Source organism: Triturus cristatus, chromosome 3_2, assembly GCF_964204655.1.
Source record: "Triturus cristatus chromosome 3_2, aTriCri1.1, whole genome shotgun sequence".
NCBI lineage: Eukaryota > Metazoa > Chordata > Amphibia > Caudata > Salamandridae > Triturus > Triturus cristatus.
In genome coordinates this window covers 1,049,535,202-1,049,559,640 of record NC_140584.1, presented here as the reverse complement: position 1 = coordinate 1,049,559,640, position 24,439 = coordinate 1,049,535,202, and the positions used below count along the sequence as shown (strand labels likewise).

At 48.7% G+C, this 24,439-nt stretch overlaps 1 protein-coding gene across 1 annotated transcript in view; it reads left to right on the top strand.

The window, feature by feature from the left end:
- Positions 1 to 24,439, top strand: part of LOC146859086 (uncharacterized) — a 209,967-nt gene that overhangs the window by 48,615 nt on the left and 136,913 nt on the right. The window contains exons 2-4 of the mRNA XM_085647142.1: positions 3,113 to 3,205; positions 5,173 to 5,268; positions 5,451 to 5,555. Coding sequence (XP_085503268.1) covers positions 3,113 to 3,205; positions 5,173 to 5,268; positions 5,451 to 5,555 — 294 coding nt within the window. The remainder of the gene's footprint in view (positions 1 to 3,112; positions 3,206 to 5,172; positions 5,269 to 5,450; positions 5,556 to 24,439) is intronic.

Sequence of the window (24,439 nt, the reverse complement as noted above, 5' to 3'; positions counted from 1 at the left end):
CGGCACAACTACGTTACCTGGTAGAATGGAGCAGATGGGAATCGGACAAGCACTGGCTCTTCCAGGATCAGGCGGTGGCGGGCCGACCGCTACAAGAAATACCGTTCTTGCGTAGGGCTCACCGACCGGCGAAACTTTACGCCTCCTATATTACAAGGGTGCCTCTGCGGGTGTGGGATGCCACCAATGCCATACACGGTCTGACGACCTTCCCATCGCCGCTAACACCCTTGATAAATAACCCCGACTTCACCCCGGGAATGGACGGAAGAGCCTTTGGTCATTGGCGCGAGGCGGGCTGTAGGGCCCTATGCCACATGTATGATTCGGAGGGGGTTATCCCCTTCACGCACTTCCGACAGGAATACACATTCCCGGAGACCGAAAGGCTGCGCTATTTGCAGGTTCGCCTCAGGTGCGGGAAACGGCGAATAGGAGACTCCTTCCCTACGAACGCTGGCTCCTATCCCGCACAACCGATGCAAAGCTCATAACTGACCTGTATCAATTCCTCCAGCTTCCCGCCTCGCACTTTCACAACCCAGGGAGAGAACGCTGGGAGAGAGAGTTGGGTAGGCCCCTGAGCACTAAAGAGTGGGAACAAGTAGCATATAGAGCCAGACACTCGGCATATCACACAGGCCTCACTGAAACTCTCACGAAAGTCTCCACATATTGGTATTACACGCCGGAACGCATACACGACATGGACCACAGTAAAGACGCCAGCTGTTGGAGGGGATGTGGACCGGTGGGTACATTGACACACATTCTGTGGGACTGTCCACTCCTGGTTTCCTACTGGAAAGAGGTGATAGACGACGTTGACTTTCATTTCGGTATTGAACTGCCACGCCTCCCAGCCTATGTCTTACTAGGCCTCCCGAACAGCCTGATGTACCCGTTAAAATCCCGCAGAGGTAGGCAGATAGCCATTGCGTTGGGATCGGCGATACAGAACATCTTAGCACACTGGCGCACCACGACACTACCCACGGTTACGGGATGGCTCCACAGACTGTGGCATGTGTTGGGCATGGAGAAGATGTCACTTACGGTGGCGGGGGACGTGGAGCAGTTCCTTGATCTTTGGCAACCGTTTCAGTCTCTACTGGTTAAGGAATTCCGGGAACTGACATGCCCGAGATACCTCCGACTCCTGCGGCTTACCTCTCAGGAAGATTAGGCCTCCTGAATAGACGCAGAGCGGGGACCTGGGGGGGGAGGTGACAGAGGAGGACGGGGAGATCTGACATACGCACTGGACGGAGGGAGGGTTAGGGAGGGGGGGGTGTGGGAGTTGGGGTTCTTTCTTCTCTATTTGAGTGTCAAGAGAGGCTGATGTCCTGGGGGACTGAGGCGCCGTAGAGCCTCCTACCCCGCATAGAGCACTGGCCTTCTAGCGTTGCAACCTTCTGGGCCAATGACTTCAGGAGGGGTGCTTCCCTTATCCTATAATACAAAGCTTTCCATGAAGGAACAGTCCTCCGGCAGAGGCTACGTGGGAGTGGGTGTGTCCTTATCCTTCCTGTTAGAGACACGGCCGGCCCAGAAGGGTTGTAGGCGACATGCTGTGTTAGAGCTCACGCTGTTCTATATGTCCCCAACGCTGCTAACATGCTGCAATTACTTTGTGACATTCGCCGGCCCGCTGGGTTGTAGGCGATAAATGCTGATGCCATTCTTGATACTCTTCAATAAAAAAGACCTAAACCTAAAAGCAAATATTTAAAAGCAATTTTTAAAAAAATCTCTAAGCTAAAGTAAAAGCAGCACAACCTGTAGCAGCTAGCGCGACATAGTTCTAGCGCGCGTCCACAGCAAACAGGAAGCAGCCTTGCCTTAAATGGCTGATGCGCCGACCCCTGGCTCCATCCTCCCAGCATAGTGATTGACCGCCCTACCCTCCACAACAATCGGGCAAGCCCGTGGTGGACCGGGGTAGGGGCGGAAGTAGCTGGAGTTACGAGTGAGTGAGCATAGGGAATCAGGCATACAAAGGTAAATTTAAATACACTAAAAGCAAATATTTAAAAGCAATATTTTTAAATCTCTAAGCGAGAGTAAAACCAGTAGCAGCTAGCGCGACATAGTTCTAGCGCGCGTCCACCGCGCGTTGTTGCTCTGTCATTGTGAGTAAGGAAGTTGTCCAAAGTGTATATAAAAATTATAGTCAGTCAGAGACTCATGTGTCACCTTCTGTATGTAGCACCACAAGTCCCACAATCCTTTGCATTAGAAATGGCAAATCCCTCCCCCACTTTTGAAAACATGGGCACTGTACTGTTGCTGTAATACACAACCCTGCTAAGTAGCAATTGACAAATATTAGCAGGGATGCCCCTGTAACAATGCGACACGCAATTCAAATCTTGCACAACCGCGGATGCACTGTGGGGCAGGGATAGACAGATGTGTGTTGCATCTGATGGCATTAGGGGGGTGCTTTGCTGGAGTAGTGTCGCAAGTGTGACGCAACTCCAACAATGTCCATGGACCGCCCATACCTAACGTTCTGTGCCACTCATTACTTGTGCTTCAAGCAGGCGTAAGGTTGCGTAGCAGCAGCCTATGAAAAGTGACTCAGTGAAATCTCGTCGATTACACTGCATCACTTTTACGAGGCATATCCCAAAGAAACGCCCACCCTGCCTACATCAAAGCTGACGCAGGTTTAATGCTGCGCAGGGCTTCACAACGTGACGCATCCCCATAGATGCATCACGTTGTGAATAAGTCGAATTGTGTCACCTGTATTACACCACCGCTGTGTCACAGAAGTGACGCAACAGCATTGTAAATGTTTTCCAAGGGGCTTGTAAACCTGCCACAAATTATCCAAGAAGTAAATCACCCTGTGACAGCCTAAATCACAAAGCAGAAGGTGAGAGAATCATTAGATCAAAATAGTCATACACCTATTCTGTTGAACATTTCCCACCCTGCCACGCCATTACATCCCCAACGCACCACTGCTCCTACCTGCCCAGTCTGCGGCAGGACTGCACAACACTGTTAGCATGCAGAAGAAATGGGGAAATCCCTGAAATGTTCCACAAGCACATTTTCCATTTGGTTACTTTTCTCTCTTCTCGCCCATTGACACATTCAGCCAGAGCACAGACAGCTGCAGTAGCAGAGGTCCCTGCATCTACTGGGAGGAATCAACATCGTACAGAGAAAGGCATACCACCCTCACCAACTGGTAAGTCAAACTGGACAGGAGAGGGTCAAAATGCATATATTGTCAGGAGTGACAGAGGGACATATAGTGCCCACATATGAAAGTCAACCAGAGATGAAAAAATAGCTGCATTACTATTGGAGTTGTCAATGGACATCCACCTTTAGCAAATGATATTTGTGAACAGCAAAAGACAAAATATAACATGTCTTGGCTCATCATACCTTTGTAATTGTGGAACATGACATGTTTTTCACCAACAGTCCCAGACCTGGGAATCCAATCCTGTAATCGAGTGCCACAACTAGTCAAAAGGGTGTCCCCACTATGTTGTAATAGTGTCTGTAGATCTAATCAAGAAATCCAATTTGCACAGATATGGTAATGATGAACAAGAAGTGAGATACCAGGGTCAGTAGTATTGACAATGCATCCACTGTCCAACTTCAAATGTTTCCAATATAGATTAAATGCCCAGTCCACACAGCTGGTCATGTACCTCTTACATTGGCTGGCTTTTTTGTTGGCCATCAACAAAACACAATAGTGGACCTTACCTCAGGATTCGTAGACATGTCATTGTGATATAGGTTGCATCTAGGTAGTGGGCCCATTCTAAGTTATATGTGGGATGACTCATGATATTAAGTATAACACACTTCTGCAACGCTGGTGCCCACAACTGCTTGTGCTCATCCTTTGTGCCAGAAATTTAGTGCATCATATGTGGCTGCAGAAATGTAAAGTTGCAAAACACACTTATCATTGTAGGTACAACAAGGTCCTCCCAGAATCAAAGACACACACTGACTTCTGCTACAAGGTTGGCTGTGACATCTGTTCAGGGACCACACACTGTTCCGGTGCTGGGCCAAGGGAAGTAAACCCAAGAATAAATCAGGTTGAATGCTCATTAAATGTGCCTTTCACCTCCACCGTATGTGGTATGTGTTGTACAACACTGTTGTCCTGTATCACAATATGCTCACATATGGCATTTGAACACATGCAAGATCAGACCCTGGTGGCTACTGAAAGGATGACACAAAATGTATGCCAAGTGAGTGCAGAATCGACATACAATAGTACAATGTGTCATATGAAGTGACCAAAACACAACAGGCTTGCAATTCAACCCTAGCAAAATATATATGGTTAAATCATAATGTAATTGGTATGGCTGAGGCCAACACTGATGCCAGTTGTGTACCTTTGAGATGGGTGTAGGGGCTGCTAAGGTAAATCTTCATGCAGTCACACCTGCAAAATAACTTGGCTACAGAGCAACACGCTAATCCAGTGCAGATGGAAGGCATCAAAGCTTCTCAGCCTATCCGCAATGTGTGTGCATAACCAAATGTTACATTCTGCTTGCCTCCTCTCCTACCATATTCACAGGTATAGGTGAGTGTTTGACTTATGAGGTTTGGATGTCTGCTGTACAAGACACCAATCGTTGTCAGCTAAGTAGTACCATGATGTTGGAAATAGAGTATGCAAAGAGAGGACACTCAAAGGATGGACATAAGAAAACTGTGTTCTCTCATTCAAAAATGAGCTGTGTGACTTCTTGCGTAGGGAAGCACAAATGAGCAACATTATGTCCCTGACTATTGCACATCTCACACATGAACCACTTTCTGACTTGTCAACAGACAACATTACACTCAGGAAAAATGTAAGTCTTAATGGCAAAGGTGAAATCAGTGTAATGCGGAGGAGTCCGAGTCATTTATCCCCTTCCTTGAAATATCAGTAACCTTCTCATACAAGTTTGTCTGTTGATGTGTCATCTTATTGATGTCAGTGCTGCGTGGAGGTAACAGCTGGCAAAGGCTGCATGTGAGCAGGTGCCCACATGTAAAGTCCATGAGGTAAACATGCTGCACATTGTCGTGGATTACCCGCAAATGGTTATTGAGAATGACATGTCAGCTCAGAGCTACCATCTGTTGTACAAAATTATGGACATGTATGTCTCATCACAGCTGCTGACAGGATGACACCACAGCAGCGGACACCATCCCGTGGACTGCATGACATCCTGGCTGTAGCAGTGAAACCCTCGCGCACCTGTCCTTCAGGTAATTCTGGCATGATGTGTGTCACTAGCTTAGATTCCTAAGCCATGACAGAGATCAAGATCCCCCTCTGCATGGAATCAGCAGTTGTTGTTTACAAAGTGAAATACAAATCAGGAGTGTCATGTGCCTGTCTGTCAATTAGTGATGCAGATCATTGAGAATGTTGTCACTTCCCTCTACAGCTGCTGGATCAGGGACAGCTATGTCTACAACAGCTATGAGGAGACAGGTTCAGCAGGTGACACTAGGGGGGGACGCGAAGGGACAGAAAGTTGTGGCTGGAGCTGGTGAGTTTGCTTGTATCATGTACATCTCTGTGTAACACCTCAGTGCTATGGTGTGAGCTGTCATTTTTGGTGGTACCCTAAACAGGTCACATGATCCTCATCTGTTGATGCACAGTACAGTTAATACAACCCTTGTGTTGCACCACATATAATACCAGGCCAAATATGGTTGCAACCTCTGTGTTCCAGGGGATGCTGAGGGTGAAGATGACAGACCTATGACCAGTGCGGGCCGACGGGGAATCAGAGGGGAGAATCCCCTGATCCTCCAAGCAGTTATGTCGGCAGCAAGTACTGCTCAAGAGGAGGAGGAGGAATTTCCTGAGGACGTCGACTTGGTGGATGATAATGACTACATGTCTATCCACTCCGGGGATGACGATACTGATGCCAATGAGAGCTATCGTGCCAGATTGCCAAAATCTGTCAGGGCATCACATTCTCCACCAAGCAACGTTCGTTAACCTCCTCCCAAGCAAACTATTGCCTGTCCCCAGCATCGCGCAAACCAGCCACAGCTCCCACGCATCCCAACACAGACATCACTCCCTCACAGCCCTCACGTCCAGGACCGACATGGTGGTTCCCCTACCCGCTCTTCCCTATACAGTGTATCCCTGCCATCCTCTCCACCATCTGAGGGAAGTACCAGCCCTGTTGTGGTGCAGGTATCCCCTGGGCACCATTCTCCTGCCCACAGGCTCCCACCTGCCACCCCCTCCCCTGCTGTTGGACCTGCTCGTCCCATCCATGGCAGACACCTGCAGAGAGGGCCTGCACCTGGCTATGATGGCCAGTGGGAGCAGGACTTCTTCCAACAGCAGACAGATGTTGAGGCAGGACATTCGTGCCATAGGGGCTACCCTGTCCGACATGTCTGAGTCCCTGCAGGACATGTGTCAATTTCCTCAGGTGGTGGACAGGCTGAGCCAAGTTTTGGATAGGATAGATAGAACTTGGCAGGACATGTCCAGGAATATGAGAGACATGATATCCATCCAAAGGGAAGAGAGTGCAAGACACCATGCCTAGACCATGAAGATGATGGAGGGCATGCTGAAAGTGACCCAAAGTCTCCCTTCACGGTCAACGCAGGGAGGGGAGCCATCATATCTGCCTACACCACAGCACATCCACACACCTGTACCACCAACTGCACAGCACCACAGCAAAGGTACACATCCACACCGGCGGCCTGAAGAGGCACTCCCACTACCAACACCTGTACAGGCACTGCCACCACCTGCACAACCACCACCAACCCCTGTACAGGCACTGCCACCACCTGCACAACCAGCCCTTGTCTAGGCACAAACATCAAATGTGCATACACCATCTGCCCCAGCACATGTAGATCACCCTGTACAGGCCCAAGGACAATACCCACCTACATGTAGGCGACAAGCCAGACCTGACCCCTCCGAGCGATCATCACCCCCAAAATTGCAATGTCGCAAGCACGATCGCCAGTGACAAGAACCCCAAGACAAATTAACCACTTGAATATGTGTGTTGAAAAAATAAAGGTCTACAAAACTAAGATTCTGTTGTGTATCATGTCCTGTGTAACGATGTAGGTGGCCTAGAGATGTGAGGAGGTATGTGTGTGTGTGACACAGTTACAAGTGTAACCCATCATTGCAACAAGCCATTATGTGCATAGCAGATGACTCACCAAATATGTGTCCATATTCTGAACCAGACATTCAAAATGAAGTCAAACAAGTTAAAGTAATTAGAATTCCTCAAAGATATTTATGAATGAACAGAAGAACAACCGTCCGTTTGGAAGGGAGAAAGGAAAACAAATGATGATCTTAATGCAGATGGAGAAGGGAACTTGGATTGGGGTGGGGCAACAAAAATATAACACGTCAGGGAGCCTAAGGGAAAACAGTCTATTTACAAGAGAAAAATTAAATAATTGTTCAGGACGACGTCTCAGTCAAAAGTCAAGTGTCCTTCTGGTCATCCTCTACTACCACAATGTCCAGATCCTCAGAGTCTGATGCAGGCACACGGCTGGGGGGTGCAGGACCAGGCACCACATGTGTTCGTGACACACGAGGAGTACTGGGGAAACAGTGTGGGGCAACGGACAGGGGAAGACATCAACGGTGGTATGGGAAGGGATTTGGGAGACAAGAGACGACATGACTGTGGCCATTGAATTGATGCTGGTGGTGAGGGTGGCCAGAGATCGGACAATGTCCTCTTGCATCATGCGTACCTCCAGACACACTTGTAGCGTGATGCGAGCGGACATGTCTGACTGACCCTCACAGATCCACCTCAAGTTCCCTGGCACAGCCACAGGAGGAACAACACCGGGAGGGGCCTGGGGGGGACAGGAGGGATGTGGTGCCTCAGGTCCGGAGTCAATGTTGTGGCCGAGCTGGCAGCTACAATGAGGGCGACTGTTTGCAGGGGATGCAGCTGGAGTCCCTGATGGAATCGGGGACTCTAGAGGTAGGGAGGGGCTGATGGCAGGCCCAGATTGTATATTGGTCTGCCCCGGGGACACCTCTTCAAGACCCACAAGTGAAGAGTCTGGGGGAGAGTAGCTCTCCACCACATCATGGGCAGAGGTGTCAGGTTCTTCCCCTCCCCCTTCAATGTCCGCAGCCTCCACCCGGGAGGTAGCACCAGCATCAGGGTGTTCCTTGTCAGTCCGGGTGGGCGCAATCCCCTTGCCTCCTGATGTTGAGGGTCCCTCCTCATCCTCTTCTTCCTCGCTGGTGGAAAGAGGGTGTAGCCGCCGCTGCACTGATGGCCTCGCGCTCCGCCGCGCTGCTGATCGGGTGGCCCAAGATGGCGGCCGCGGATCGCCGCTGAGGTATCCGTCCTCTTCTCCCCCTCAGCAACGGCGCGGGGACTGGATTAGCAGCGGGGAGCCTGGTGGTTGCATCGGCGGCGGCGGCTGTGATCAGGGGTGCCCGAGGAGCCTGGTGAGCGTGATGACCAGTGGACAAGGGTGGCTGATGCCTGACCCTAAGATGGCGTCTCGGAGTGGCTGGAGCAGAGCGAGCGGCTGAGGACCGGAGCGAGCGGTGAGGCGTACGAAGGTGGGCAGACGAGGGAGCGGTGGCTGGCTGCCTGGCGTGGACCGGACCATCAGTGTGGCCTGCTGGGGCTACATTGCGGCGATTGGAGGGCTCCTATATCCTAGTGGCGTGTGGAGGGGTGGCCCCCATTGCCACTGCAGCGCGCTACGTGGGAGGCTGTCTAGCTGAGGGCTTGGCTGCACGAGGCTGAGTGGTACGGATCGCCGGCTGTCCCCAGCGGTGAGGCGTGGAGGAGGTACGCTGCATTTACTCCGGATGAGCGCGGCACCTGGGGCTCGCGGACAGTGAGCTGGGATGGCCTGCGGAGCTCGGTGACTGGTTGACGGGCCCTGCTATTGTGGAGGAGGTACATCGGGGGGCTTCGTACACTGAACTGGCCCAGGGGAGGTGTGGAGTCGGGGCCGCGGCTGGTCCAGATTGTCGAACGCTGGTGGGGAGGCTCGGCGCCTCGGGCCCCGGGGGACCTTAGCCTGCTGTGGCGTCCTCGTCGGCTGGATAGACTGATCTAGTCCGAATCTGCTGGAGTGGGTGCATTTGAGAGATTCCTGAAGTGGCGCCCACGATGGGTCGGTCGTCGAGGCGCAAAGGATTCGCGGCCCTACAAGATGGCGAGGGGGAACACCGGTCGGACGATGAGGGGGACGGGGCGAGAGCCCCTGGTGCGGAGGTCCCGGGCGGCCCCTCCTTGGCGGATATCATGCAGGCCATCACAGCTTCCAGGGAGGCCCTCGAAACAAAGATAGATACCATCGGAGTGGACCTGGCGTTGTTGAAAGACGATCATAAAAAATTAAAGGATCGGGTGAAGGCGACAGAGACGACGCTGGAGGAGGTGCCGGATAGACTGACTGCCCTGCAAAGATCTATGGCGCAGATGGAGAGTAGAGTACGAACTCTGGAGCTGCGTGCTGAGGACAGTGAAGGGCGTGCCCGAAGGAACAACCGCCGCATAGTGGGGGTCCCGGAGCGTGAGGAGGGGGCTGATGCAGTCCGATACCTGGAGGACTGGCTTCGGGCCGAGGTGGCCCCGGAGGGGCTGTCTCCATTCTTTGCCCTCGAGAGGGCTCACAGAGTCCCGACGAGGCCTCCCAAGCCGGGTGCACCCCCAAGACCGCTGGTGGTGCGACTGCTGCACTACAGAGACAGAGATCATATCCTGCAGAAGGCTCGAGAGAAGCAGCGCTTGCAGATTGGAAACTCTAGGGTGATGATCTTCCAAGATTTCACGCGGGAGGTTCAGAAGCAGCGGACCTCCTTTGTGGGTGTTAAGAGGAAATTGCGGCAGCTTCAGGTTCCTTACGCAATGCTCTTCCCAGCGAGGCTGAGAGTGGTGGATGGCTATTGCACGCACTTCTTCACCGCTCCGCAAGATGTGTGGAGCTGGTTGGAAACTCGCCCGCCGAGCCCGGGCCGGAAGTCGCCGGTGACTGCTGAGGGGAGAGGAGATTCGGCTGCTGCGAGTCCGACAAGGACGCCCTCGGTGCCGGATCCACGCCTAGAGCGGGACAGAGCGGTGCGGGCAGTGGTAGAGATCAGCAGAGGTAGCAACAGCCCGGTCTCTGTTTCTTCTGGTCGAGCGAGGGGAGGTTCACAGGTCTCCCTGGATGGCAGCGCGACTGGGGATTCTGACACTGAGCTCCCGGTGGTAACCCCGCAGACGGCGGAATTGTTCGGCTGAGCGGAGACTGGAGGGCAAGGATGGTCAATCTGTGTTGCAACCCGGAACTGAGGAGTGAGGGGACCGCGACCCATTGCATGTGGGGGATTTGACCCTTAGTGACTGGCTTTAATGGGGCTCCCACAGGGCTGTTGCTGGTCCTGATATATGTAGCGGGGGAGGGCTGGCGGGGGGTTCTGAGTTCCGCTTTGGGTCTGCGCACGTCTCACTTTCTAAGCTGACAAGGTTGTTGTTTTTCTTAGTTTGGATGGGGACTAGTTTTGGGGAACCTATCCTGGGGTGTGGGAGTTGGGAGCGTTGGGGATTTGGGGATGGGGGGGTGGGACCAAGCATGTCGCAAGGGGAACTTGGATACATGGTGCTAATGCTGTCATGTCGTGGCTGCCGCCGTAGGGATTAAATGTCTCTCTTGGAATATTAGGGGGATGCATAGTATGTCTCGCCGCCACAAGATACATGCCTACCTTCGTCGCCGTGGGGTGCAGATAGCTCTGCTCCAGGAAACTCACTTGAACAAACAGGAGGGGCTGGCACTGCAGCGGAGGTGGCGGGGACAGGTGTTCTGTACCACATATTCAGCCTATGCCAGAGGGGTGTTGATCTGGGTGCGGGCGGGGGTGCCCTTTCAATCCACTGGGCAAGTGGTTGACCCAGAAGGCAGATATGTGATAGTGACGGGGCGACTGGATGGTAGGGATATTGTGATAGGAAGTGTTTATGCCCCCAACACGGACCAGGCTTCATTCTTTGCACGTCTCTCTGGGGCCTTGGCCCCCTTGTTGACTGGCTCGGTGCTCCTGGGGGGTGACTTTAACTGCATCACGGATGTCTGCATGGACCGTTCCCATCCCCCCCTTGTTGACTCCCCTGTGCGTAGGTTGGCAGAGGTCCGGAGGGACTGGCAGAGACAATGGGGACTGACTGATACCTGGAGAGCAGATCACCCGGGGGAGAGGGATTATTCTTATTTCTCTTCCATGCACGATCTCCATGTTCGCTTAGATTCAATCCTTAGCTCCCCTGATGTGCATGGGGCAATGGTGCACAGTGAGTACCTGGCCCGGACAACCTCGGATCACAATCCTTTGCTGACAGTCCTACATTGGTTGCGGGAGCGGCCGGCTATTCCCACGTGGCGACTTCGACCTGACACGCTGGAGGATCCGGTGTTTCGTGCCAACATTGGATCAGCTATAGAGGACTATTTTCGAGTTAACGCCCGTACGGCGTCATCCCTGGGGGTAGAATGGGACGCCTTTAAGGTGGTGATTCGGGGGCGATGCATTGGTGAGGTGGTGGGAGTGCGCAGAGTGTTACTGCGGGATGTCCAGTCGGCAGAACGGCGGGTGCGCGATAGGGAAAGGCTGAGACCGGAGCGCCCGGACGAACAGGCGGGGCTTCTTGAGGCGCGAGAGGAGTTGGCAGTCCAGATTGAGAAATTGCGTTGTTTTGACTATAAAGCTTACGTGGACAGGGCGCATGTGGAACGTGATAAGGTGGGGGCATTGCTGGCCTGGCTGGCCAATCCGGCCCGCAGGGGGACCCCGATAGCAGAACTGAGGGGGCAGGGTACAGAGGTACTATACACCCAAAAAGGCATTAATGATCACTTCCTACAGTACTACGCAGAGTTGTATCGGAGTGGGGCGGGCCCTGGTTGTCCAACAGATGCGGAATTCTTGCCGGGTGCGGGGCTTCCAAAACTTGTGGCGGCAGATGCTGAGGCGCTGGGTCGGGATGTAGAAGCGGGCGAAATCCGTAGTGCCATAAAGCACATGGCTAGGAACAAAACCCCGGGCACCGATGGACTCCCCATCGAGTTTTATGCAGCGTATGCGGAGGTGCTAGTACCCTGCTTGGTGGCACTGTATAATGGGGCGCGCCGAGGGGGGACTCTCCCTGCTACCACGCGAGAAGCCCTCATAGTTCCCCTTCTTAAGCCGGGTAAACCTGCTTGGGAGCGGTCCTCATATAGGCCGCTGGCGATGCTCAACCTCGACTACAAGATTTTGAGTCATATTCTGGCTAGTCGTCTGATGCCCCATATGTTGCAACTGATCCATGAGGATCAGGCTGGGTTCATCCCCACCTGAAATACTGCAATGAATGTACGCAGATTGATGCGCATCTTAGGTTCTGACTCCTATGACAAGGAGGAGGCCTGCATATTCGCGGTCGACATTGAAAAGGCTTTTGATAGCCTGGAGTGGCCTTACCTCTTTGATGTCTTGAGGGCTTTCGGGATGGGGGAAGGTTTTGTTCAATGGACGGCGCTTCTTTATAGTGCTTCCACTGCTAGGGTGCGGACGGGGGGCTTGATATCTAGTGCCTGTGCGGTCGCTCGGGGAACGAGACAGGGGTGCCCGCTGTCCCCCTTATTATTTGCTTTGGCAATGGAGCCCATGGCCGCTCATGCTAGGCTGGGGCAGTATTTTCCAGGGTTACTAGTCGAGGGACGAGAGCAGCACATAGCATTATATGCGGATGACCTACTGCTCTTCTTACCGAATGCTGGGGAGGCCTTACGAGGGGCGCGGGGTTTGCTGGAGACCCTGGGGAGGGTGGCGGGACTCCGGGTGAATTGGACCAAGTCTTGCCTATTTCCCACGGGCTCGGAGGGGTTGCTACACCAGGGGGATGTGAGGAAATATGAATTTTGTGATCAGTTATGTCCCCTATCGTAGACCCCAACGGCTCCATGTGCATGCTATAAGTACATGTATGTTCCCTCCAGTTCCAGTTTTGAAGACGCAAATATATGTGCGTCCACCGTCAACATGTCCTCTTTCAGATCCGCCATGAATGGGTCAGATATTCCATTCCTAAGTATGAAAGGCCACCGACTTTATGTGGTTCACTTTCCACATTTTACAGATTCAGGCGAGTAGGCCCAGAATTCTGTCATCAAGCCTTTTCCTGCCTTCTGCCTCTGAAAGCTCCAGTCTGAGCCTGCATCTGTATCCATGAACTTTGTCCTACTCCCTGCGCGGCTAACGGTGCCTGATCCAGCCTGTTGCCTGCCAAAAACTGTATTTCACCTTCAAGATTATCTGCTTCGCTTCTCATCCGATGCATTCCTGTCTAGTAGTTTAGGTAAACATTCCTCCAGCTACCGTGCAAAGGGCCAGGCCTCGCTGTCCTCATGCAAGTAATTCATAGCCCCTGTTACCAGGGAATATTCCTGCCCCCTCGCATCCTATGTAGACACTTAGACGCTTGTACACGCACTAACAGTCAGTATAGAATAGATTCTATCCTAGAGACCTTTCCTTTTGGATAACACAGTTCTTTAAACATAGGATATTAGATATGATTTGGGATTAGGTTGACATGACCCCCAGACTTCTGTCTCCACATGTAGAGCTAAATGTCAAGTCCCCTTCACCCTCTAGTTGCACGTCAATCACACGTCATGCGGCTGCGCGCGCATCTCTGCCAAATATTTCTGCTGACATTACAGGATTCTCTCATGGATCCACCCACTTGTGACATCATGTATGATGACGTTTGTTAAATTACACCCATATGTCCGCCTCTTTAGTTACGTATGCACATTTTATCTGTATTATCAGCTGTTACGCCTCTTCCATCTGTTTCACTGTAGTGTATTTTCTATAAAACTGATTATCTGTCAATAATGTATGCCCTTCCTTCCTGAACTTTCGTGGTGATGGAATAGAAGCCTGCAATTCGAATTGTATTCCTTTGTATAGGAATAAAGCCTTTTAGAACCTCTAATACCACGGATTCTGCCTCTTATATTTACTGAGTTATTCTTACTAGACTTTACCGCATAAAAAATAGTACCGGTAATGAAATATTTACCACATAAATTGGCGCCCGAACAGGGACACTTTCTCATCTCACGCGCCGGTGGTGCGTTGCAGGCCCGGTCTCCTGCCACAGCTGAACGGACAAAAACGCGTACCTGCAGGATTTCCTGTATCTCCCTCCGGCCAAGCGGAGGCGACTGAGGCTGCGATCAACACCCAGACGAGGCGGTGAGAAGTGCGAAGTATCCCGACCAGAGCCTAGCTGAGAGAGCAAGATCCGAGGTATACAGAGGCCCGCCAGGTTCCGAAGTTCCGAGTCCAGTCGAGTCGAGTCCAGTCCGGTCCAGTTTCAGTTCCGTTCCGAGGCCTTCCGTTCCGAGCTACCCGGTGAGTACCATTACCGGGGAGGCATTTAACGTGCACATAGTCTGTGCCGGTCAAGACGGGTTTGGGTACACAAATCCGGTCTGCACTGTTTCAGCAGTGTATCTGTACTGTTTAGCAGTATATCTAGTATGTCTTGCATATAAATCAGTATTATCTAGTGTCAGTATTATGTCATTAACTAGTTTTCTATTAGTTATCATCGTTCGTAAAACTGTTAAGTGTTAAATGTTTTAATACGTTCTATATATTGTGGTGTGAATGATTGTTCATTATTGTATTTACTGTATAAAGTGTGTTCTAGCAACCATCTAAAAATGCCGCTCTTTTCGAAATTAAGACAGATCAAAACTAGAAAAGGGGTACTCGAAGAAGCTGTTCCCATCCCACCTAGGGACACTCCAGGGTACTTTATGTATCATAAGCATGGCCTAGATGCCATATTATTTCTTGATTTATGGGTGGACTACACCAAGGATTTGCCAGAAAGTCAGAGATAGCCCGCAGCGGGGACCTGGGATGCAGATTGCATCATGAGAGTAGAAGAAGAATTATGGAAAAAGAAAGCCAGACAGTCACAGAAAGATGCCATTGAATTATGGCGTAAAGAATCATATAGACGTACAGAAAGAGCACTCAGACAGGAAGAGAAAGGTAGAGAGAATTCAAATAAAACTCGAGAAAATCTATTAATTGAGGAAGGTACCCGAGTAAAATCAGAACAGGTAGAAAGACAAAGAAACACTCTTATGAATGGTATGTATCCTCTTCTGGCCGAAGGGTTACCTAAGGCTACCCCGGAAATACCAAAAGACTTAACTCCTCCATTGCTCCCGATAAAAGCACACCCCAAAACACATCCCAAAACAGCAAAGGACGTTTTCCTTTCCTCCTATTTAGATGACGTAGCTCCCGAGTATGCTAATGCCATACCACACACACCGCTTGCCGATGGTGTTCAACACCAAGAGCATCCGTCTGTACCCCCGCAACAACAAACTCCTACACAAGTCCCAACAGGTCCGTCCGTTTCTACAATTTTTCCCGCATCTACAATCTCTATCCTACGTCCAACGAATCCTTTCTTGCCCAGCACCTCAGAGGGTGCTACAGGAGGTACGACAGACATGTTTGCCACACCGCCGCGAAATAAACAGACCCTTAGAGATTTAGCACTCCAACGTACACCCCAACTAGCGACATCCGACATGTTTAAAGAACAGCTTGTAGATTGTAGATACGACCCAGTACCAGGTAAACAGGACAAATTGCTCATATCATCACTACGTATACGACGAGCTACATTGTATTTAATGACGATACCAGGAATGGTTGAACACCTAGACGATATATATCGCTTTGTCCAAACAGGGCGAGGTCCAGAGAGTATTAACGAAGCTATGGAGTACCAGAAAGTGGATGTACAGAGACAACTACTCCGTTTTTTCATAAATTGCGTAATTAGGAATCAAGACAGGCCTGGGGCAGATCACGATACTATGCAAAGACTTGCCAAATGGGGTCAGAACATATCAGAAGAGAAACATGATAGACAGGCGTGTATAATCGCCATGTATCGAAAGATCCGCAAGGAAGTAGAACGAATACATAAAGAAAGACGAGAAGCAGACAGAGTTGAATCAGAGGAAGAGGAGGAGCAAGAATCAGAACAATTAGACACGATAGCTTATGTAGGTAGAGGAAGACCCCATAATAATACTAGAGGCTTTAATGATCCGATACGTCCGATACGTCCAGAATATAATAGACATTTTCAAACCCCTATGTTAAATACAAGATCCCCCGAACACCTATTCCAAGCCGCTGATAAATTACTCCGAGATCGAAGGGGGTACGACATGCTCGATTCCATGGACGAACAAGAATTAGCCAGGTCAGCAGTACAATGGGCTGACAGTCCCAGCGAATACAATGATGATGTACTTGCACACACGTTTCTGAATCTTGATCCATACGAACAGCGTTTAGCTAGTATATACATGATTCAACACCTCCTTATATTATATAAAAGCCAACACTCCGATCCAGGACCCTTACCTGACATATTGACAGAGCTACTCACGAATAAATGGAGAGGGTCAGGTACTGATTTGATTAAAGAAATTCTAGAATTTCGAAACCAATATTTAACTTTCGTATGCCCAGAACACGTTCCAGTTCCCATCATGGGAAGAAAAATGTATCACATAGATAGACAGAACCCGTTACGCGAAGTACACCCAATCAGAGGTGACGGTAATAACTTTACACGCGTGTTTGTGTACACGCCTATAACTAAATTGGAATTATTAGAAATGAAGAAAGTAGTACCCAGCCATGACAAAGATCCAGCAGGTTTCCACCGTGAAATAAAAGACATGTTACTCATGGGAGAGTATACCTACCCCGACATTATGAAAATATTAAAAGTCCTATTACCCGCCGGTGCTTATGAGAAACTCAAAGAAAAGGAATGGGAGGTGGGAGACCAAAAGATAGATTGGATAGCATTAGAAAACGAAGAAAGGGCCCGAGCTGCAGGAGCAGGGCTTGGGGAAAAGACTACAGCACTACCAGGATTACTAGTGCAGGTACTGCCACGTTTATTAACTACGAAAAAGGAAGACTGGGGTGCAATATCAGCCTGTAAACAAAAGCCAGATGAAGACACTAGTGATTTCTATTCCCGATTTGAAAAATGTTTTGGTATAAATAGTGGCATAAAAGCCAGTAGTGAATCATATCCACATCTGTTTGTGACAAAATTAGTTGAAAATTCTCTGCTGCAAGTCAAGAATAGAGTATTGAAATTTGAAAGTACCTGGCAAGGTAATACCCCATCACAGATGTTACAGATGTTACAATATCACCACAATAGAATTAGAGAAGAACAAGAACATGAACAAAGACGTATGAAAGATACAAAAATGAAAATGCTTGTTGCACAGTCAGTTCCAGCCGATGGTCATCAAAAGGGTGATTCCGCAGGTCCAACGAAAGGGACATGCAACTATTGTAAACAACAAGGTCATTATATACACGATTGTCCAGTCCTGAAACATAATATTGCCACAGGTAGAACCCAGGAGAGACCACGACCACCTAGACAGGATCAGAATCAACAACAAATCCCTCAGCATGCACAACCTAGGTTAGCTCCGCAACAATTAGCTCCGCAACAAGCAGCTCCACAACAGATCGTAGCACCACCACAAGCGCAGCCTATTGCTGCAACACAAGCAACGACACAACAGATGTATCAGTATGCACAAGCAGATTATCCCGATTATCAGCGATACACATGAAATAGCCTAGAGAGGGAAGTTGGCTTACCCCTTATTGAGGTTCCTGTAGACCAAGAGGGACCTTATGTACATAGTGAACTATTAGGGGAAGACAGAAAGTTTTTACTTGATACAGGGGCAAGCAGAACAACTATAAGACGCAGTGAAGTTCCAGGGGCACCCCTCTCAGGCTCACAGAATATTTCCCTTGGATTCTCAGGAAAACCTATAATCAATGACGTAACACAACCTCTTCCACTTACGGTCGGTCCAATAACACGTACTACAGATTTATTGCTTACTAAATCATGTCCAGAAAACTTGTTAGGTATAAAAACATTGAAAGCTCTAGGAGCCATAATATGTTGTTCTCCGGAAGGAGTACGACTATTTCTACGTGACTTCAAAGGTCACTACGTGTCCAGAGACATGGATCACCGACTGCAGAATTTACCTACACATTTATGGGCACAAGGCCCCACTGATGTTGGTTGCATGAATATTACACCATATCGAGTCACACTGAAAACAGGAGTAGTACTACCACGAAAGGCACAATACAAGTTACCACCAGATGCTGTTGTGGCTTTGCTGCAAATCATTGACGAGCTCATTGCACAAGGAGTGGTTGTCGAAACCGACTCCAATGTATGTAATTCCCCGATAATTCCGATTCTTAAAAGAACGGATCCAAAAGCACCACCAGTATATCGATTAGTTATTGATCTGCGCGAATTAAATAAATGCATTGTACCACAATACCCTGTGGTCCCAGATATCTCTTCATTACTCACCGCTATTGACTCAGAAGCAACGTTTTTCACTGTAATTGATCTTAAGAATGCTTTCTTTAGCGTCCCAATCGATCCGGGAAGTCAATATCTGTTCGGATTCAGTTTAAACGGACGAAGTTTTAAATTCACACGCGCACCTCAAGGATTTACAGAAAGCCCCAGCATCTATAGCCAAGCACTCAAACGAGAACTTGACAGTATCCACATGCCAGTTAACACTGCCTTGCTTCAATATGTCGATGATCTGCTGATCACCGCCCGAAGCGAACCTGAATGTGAAACAGCGTCACTGACGGTTTTAAAATTTCTGGCCGACAAGGGGCACAAGGTGTCCCCTTCTAAGCTGCAATTCTGTGTCCAGCGAGTTGTTTACCTTGGGCACTCGCTGTCCAAGGAGGGAAGGCAGCTTACACCCGACCGCATCCAGTTAATTGCTAACATGTCACCACCCAAGACACAAAAGGAGGTGCGGGCTTTTATAGGCCTCACTTCATACTGTAGGCAGTGGATCCCTCAATATGCATTTCTAGCAAAACCACTCATCCAATTGACAACACAGGAGGCAGCCACATCGACTGTCCTCCCTTGGACTCAAGAACATACACACGCCTTTGAAAGCTTAAAGAAAGCTTTATGCCAAGCACCTGTTTTAGCAACACCATGTTACAGTAAACAGTTTACACTCTTTGTTACAGAACGCGACGGTACTGCCTTGTCAGTACTCACTCAGGAACAAGCAGGATCACACAAACCATGTGCTTATTTCTCTAGTACATTAGATCCAGTAGCTCAGGCTCTTCCTGCGTGCCTGAAATCGGTGGCAGCAACAGCTTTAGCAATCAGGCAAAGCGATGCCATAGTGTTAGGACATCAATTGACAGTACAAGTACCACACGCAGTAGAGGTTCTCTTGAACCGCACACAAACACAACACTTGACTATAGCGAGACTCACCGGTTACGAATTGACATTGTTTCAGCCACACATAGAAATCAGACGTTGTAATACGTTAAATCCTGCCACACTGTTACCAGTGGGCGGAACAGATCCATTGGCACATGATTGTGTCGAAGTCATTACTATCACGACGAAACCCAGACAAGACTTGACAGATATCCCTTTGTCAGATCCAGACTTGACATTGTATGTAGATGGGTCATGTATGAGAACAAGTACAGGAGAGTTAGTGGCCGCTTATGCAGTCACAACAGACACTGAAGTCATTGAAACAAATTGTATTAACACTTTGTCAGCCCAAGCAGCAGAGCTCATCGCTCTGACACAAGCCTGTATCCAAGCCAAAATTAAGAAAGTCAACATATACACAGATTCACGTTATGCATTCGGAGTCGTCCATGACTTCGGCGTACTGTGGCGAGAGAGAGGTTATTTAACTTCCCACGGTGCCCACATCCAACACGGACCCCTCATTCAAGCCCTATTAGACGCGATTCATCTACCTACTGCAATATCGATTATGAAATGCAAAGCCCATACGAAAGTTACCGATATCATTTTTCAGGGTAATGACCTAGCTGACAGAACAGCTAAACAGACTGCTCAGAATCAGACTCATACAACTGACGCGACAAAGACAATAGTTCCGACACCAACACATTGCATGACAGTTAAGGATCCCGCCCTTGATGTAATTGACATACAGACACATGCTACACCAGAAGAAATAAAGAAATGGACTGAATTAGGAGGGATCCAAACAGATCAAGGATGGATGACGAAGGAAAAATCTATATGGTTTCTTCCCGACTCCATGGTTCAAGTCATCATTAACACTATACATAGTCCAGCGCACCTAGGAGAAAAAGCTATGCTAGACAGCATTCAACACATCTGGTTTAACAAACATTTACGAGCCGCAGCTAAACAGAAAGTACGTACCTGTATGATATGTTGTCAGTTTAATCCAGGTAAAAGCATCCCCGTAGAGCAGGGTGGATTTCAACCTCCCGATCATGCTTTTGAAGTCCTCCAGATGGATTATATCCAGATGGAACGATGTCGAGGATTCAAATATGTTCTTGTAGTTGTCTGTGCTCTTTCTCGTTGGACAGAAGCCTACCCGGTTTCAGATTACACTGCCCCGACTACTGCCAAACAGTTAGTTCGAGAATTCTTCCCACGGTACGGTTTACCACGTGTTGTCTACTCAGATAACGGCCAGCCGTTCTCATCTGAACTAATGAAACACGTTTCCCTTTTGTTAGGCTACCAATGGAAATTCCACTGTGTCCGACATCCCGAGGCAGCAGGTCTCGTGGAACGCCATAATCAAACTCTGAAAATTAGATTGTCCAAAATATGTAGGGAAAAAGGTGTCGATTGGATAGTAGCCTTACCAGTTGCACTCTTTTACATGAGAATGGTAGCACATTCTCGAACAGGGCTATCCCCGTACGAGGTGATCTTCGGTAGACCACCAAATATGTGGGGGACGCCTATACCTCGCAAAATCACTGATGTTGACTGTAATATGCGGACAGATTACCTGGCTTCCTTGATGTCTGCACTACAATCTTGTCGTTCACAGGTAGCCGCAGCTTTTCCCGATAATACTGAGGTGAAGCCCCATGACGTGGTTCCTGGTGACCTGGTTCTGGTCCGGAATTTCGACCGGAAGACCCAACTGGAGCCTAGGTGGAAGTCGCCGAAGCTTGTTCTACTAACTACAAGGACAGCCGTGAAGATCGAGGGACGTAAAGGGTGGTTGCACTCGAGTCATATCAAGAAATTTTATGGACTACCATCTAGTGTGAACTCTCAGCCCTGCATTCCCTCACAGACAGACTCAAAGCTCCCCTTGGTTGAACTAAATAACACTGAACTTTATAAACTAAAGTTAAGGTCTAGCAAGTCAGACAATTTGATTGTTTAAGTCCTCTCCAAGGTGAATCGGTTGAATTTGTCTCTGACATGTATCCTCTAGACCGGAATAGAGAAAGAAATCAACAGATGCAGCTTAAAAAGCATGCGTATTGTAAATCACTTCGTAGTCACTGCATAGTAACATTATTAATTTTGTTTTTTCTAAGTCTTCTGATCATTATTTCCAGCATACTATTGCACATGTATTACCCTATTCTTAAGCGTGCTTACAATGTAACTGCAGAACATTCTTTTAGCGAATTACCTCCGCATGAGTTGTCCTATAGATTTGCGCTGCGCAATAACACATTCATTAGTATGTTACATCATTCCCATCAGACCAGCAATGCCACAAATTGTTGGATATGTGGCCGACTCCCTCCCTATCAGAACTATAAGGGAGTTTTGCCCCTCTTTCCCTATCCGTTGACACACAATGGCTCCTGTGGAGCATGGTTTAGTTTGATTAATTCCCTAGATTCAAATTCCGCAGTTTATCAAGACAACTGGGTATGGGGAAACCTGAACCTAGTTTTGCTTAAAGTCTGCTACCCTAACAAGGAGGGACTTCCCAAGAGAACAGGAACTGATCTAGAAAATGAAGTATATGGATTAGGTAATTTTACACTTAACCTCATGATCCTGAACGTTGAATCTGAAGCTACACCAATCTTGCCCGCCATGTCGGTATTCCCAGTAAAAGGGGAATTATGTGTAAGAAAGAATGGTTCCATACACATGGGCCATAGTAAATGCACCACTGTAATAAAATTCAGTGATCAAGGCAAGTCTACATTTAAAGCTTCCCGTCATTCTTACTTCATATGTGGCCAGACCGCATATATACGTCTACCTCTAGACTGGGATGGTACCTGTTACATAGCATTCCTTCTGCCACCTGTTTTCCTAGCTCCTCCTGATTATCATAGAAATACCCATTTAGTACACAATAGACAGCGGAGAGATCTCCCAATTGTCGATTACACTGAAACAGCATGGGAGCAATACACAGATTTCAATAAAGGTTTCTTTCCCTATATAGGTACAGTTACTAATAGTAAGCTGATACGTAGATTAACCAGAACCCTTGAAGCAGTAGTGAACGAGACTACTTCCGCCTTAGGCAATTTAACAGAAGAGCAGTCTGCTATGCGGATTGTTGTGCTTCAAAATCGTCTTGTCCTTGACGTCATCCTGGCCGATAGGGGCGGAGCTTGTAGGGTCATCGGATCAAGTTGCTGCGTTTTCATACCAGAAAATTCGCCGTCAGTATATAAAGCCATAACTCGCCTTCATAAGATTGTAAGCCAGATACACCAGAGTCCAGGCACCTGGACTTGGTCCGGTTGGTTTTGGAGCGTGCTGTCAGCCTGGGGATGGAGAATCCTATCCTTCCTAGGTATTGGCTTCCTCATACTATTCAGTTGCTTCTTATGTCTACAATGTGGGCCAGCGATTTGTGGTCTGTGTGCCACATCGTGTATCCCACATCCAAGTTTTCGTTCAAGATCCCGGAAGAAGAAAGAAGAACAAATGATGCTATATGAACAGATCGATGGATTGATGAAGATCGATATCTCCTGAGGGTCCGTAGGGGACAAGGAGGGAATGAGGAAATATGAATTTTGTGATCAGTTATGTCCCCTATCGTAGACCCCAACGGCTCCATGTGCATGCTATAAGTACATGTATGTTCCCTCCAGTTCCAGTTTTGAAGACGCAAATATATGTGCGTCCACCGTCAACATGTCCTCTTTCAGATCCGCCATGAATGGGTCAGATATTCCATTCCTAAGTATGAAAGGCCACCGACTTTATGTGGTTCACTTTCCACATTTTACAGATTCAGGCGAGTAGGCCCAGAATTCTGTCATCAAGCCTTTTCCTGCCTTCTGCCTCTGAAAGCTCCAGTCTGAGCCTGCATCTGTATCCATGAACTTTGTCCTACTCCCTGCGCGGCTAACGGTGCCTGATCCAGCCTGTTGCCTGCCAAAAACTGTATTTCACCTTCAAGATTATCTGCTTCGCTTCTCATCCGATGCATTCCTGTCTAGTAGTTTAGGTAAACATTCCTCCAGCTACCGTGCAAAGGGCCAGGCCTCGCTGTCCTCATGCAAGTAATTCATAGCCCCTGTTACCAGGGAATATTCCTGCCCCCTCGCATCCTATGTAGACACTTAGACGCTTGTACACGCACTAACAGTCAGTATAGAATAGATTCTATCCTAGAGACCTTTCCTTTTGGATAACACAGTTCTTTAAACATAGGATATTAGATATGATTTGGGATTAGGTTGACATGACCCCCAGACTTCTGTCTCCACATGTAGAGCTAAATGTCAAGTCCCCTTCACCCTCTAGTTGCACGTCAATCACACGTCATGCGGCTGCGCGCGCATCTCTGCCAAATATTTCTGCTGACATTACAGGATTCTCTCATGGATCCACCCACTTGTGACATCATGTATGATGACGTTTGTTAAATTACACCCATATGTCCGCCTCTTTAGTTACGTATGCACATTTTATCTGTATTATCAGCTGTTACGCCTCTTGCATCTGTTTCACTGTAGTGTATTTTCTATAAAACTGATTATCTGTCAATAATGTTCCTTCCTGAACTTTCGTGGTGATGGAATAGAAGCCTGCAATTCGAATTGTATTCCTTTGTATAGGAATAAAGCCTTTTAGAACCTCTAATACCACGGATTCTGCCTCTTATATTTACTGAGTTATTCTTACTAGACTTTACCGCATAAAAAATAGTACCGGTAATGAAATATTTACCACAGATGTCCCATGGGAATCCCGGTGTTTGCCTTACTTGGGAACCCGGATATATCATGATCCCGCTGATTTGTTAGAGGGTAACGTGGGGCGAGCGATAAGAGGGGCGAAAACCTGCTTTGAGTTCTGGGGCACTCTCCCATTGTCGGTGGCCGGCAGGGTCGCCTTAGTGAAAATGGTGATTTTGCCCAGATTTCTTTATTACTTTGGGACTCTTCCAATCTGGATTCCGGGAA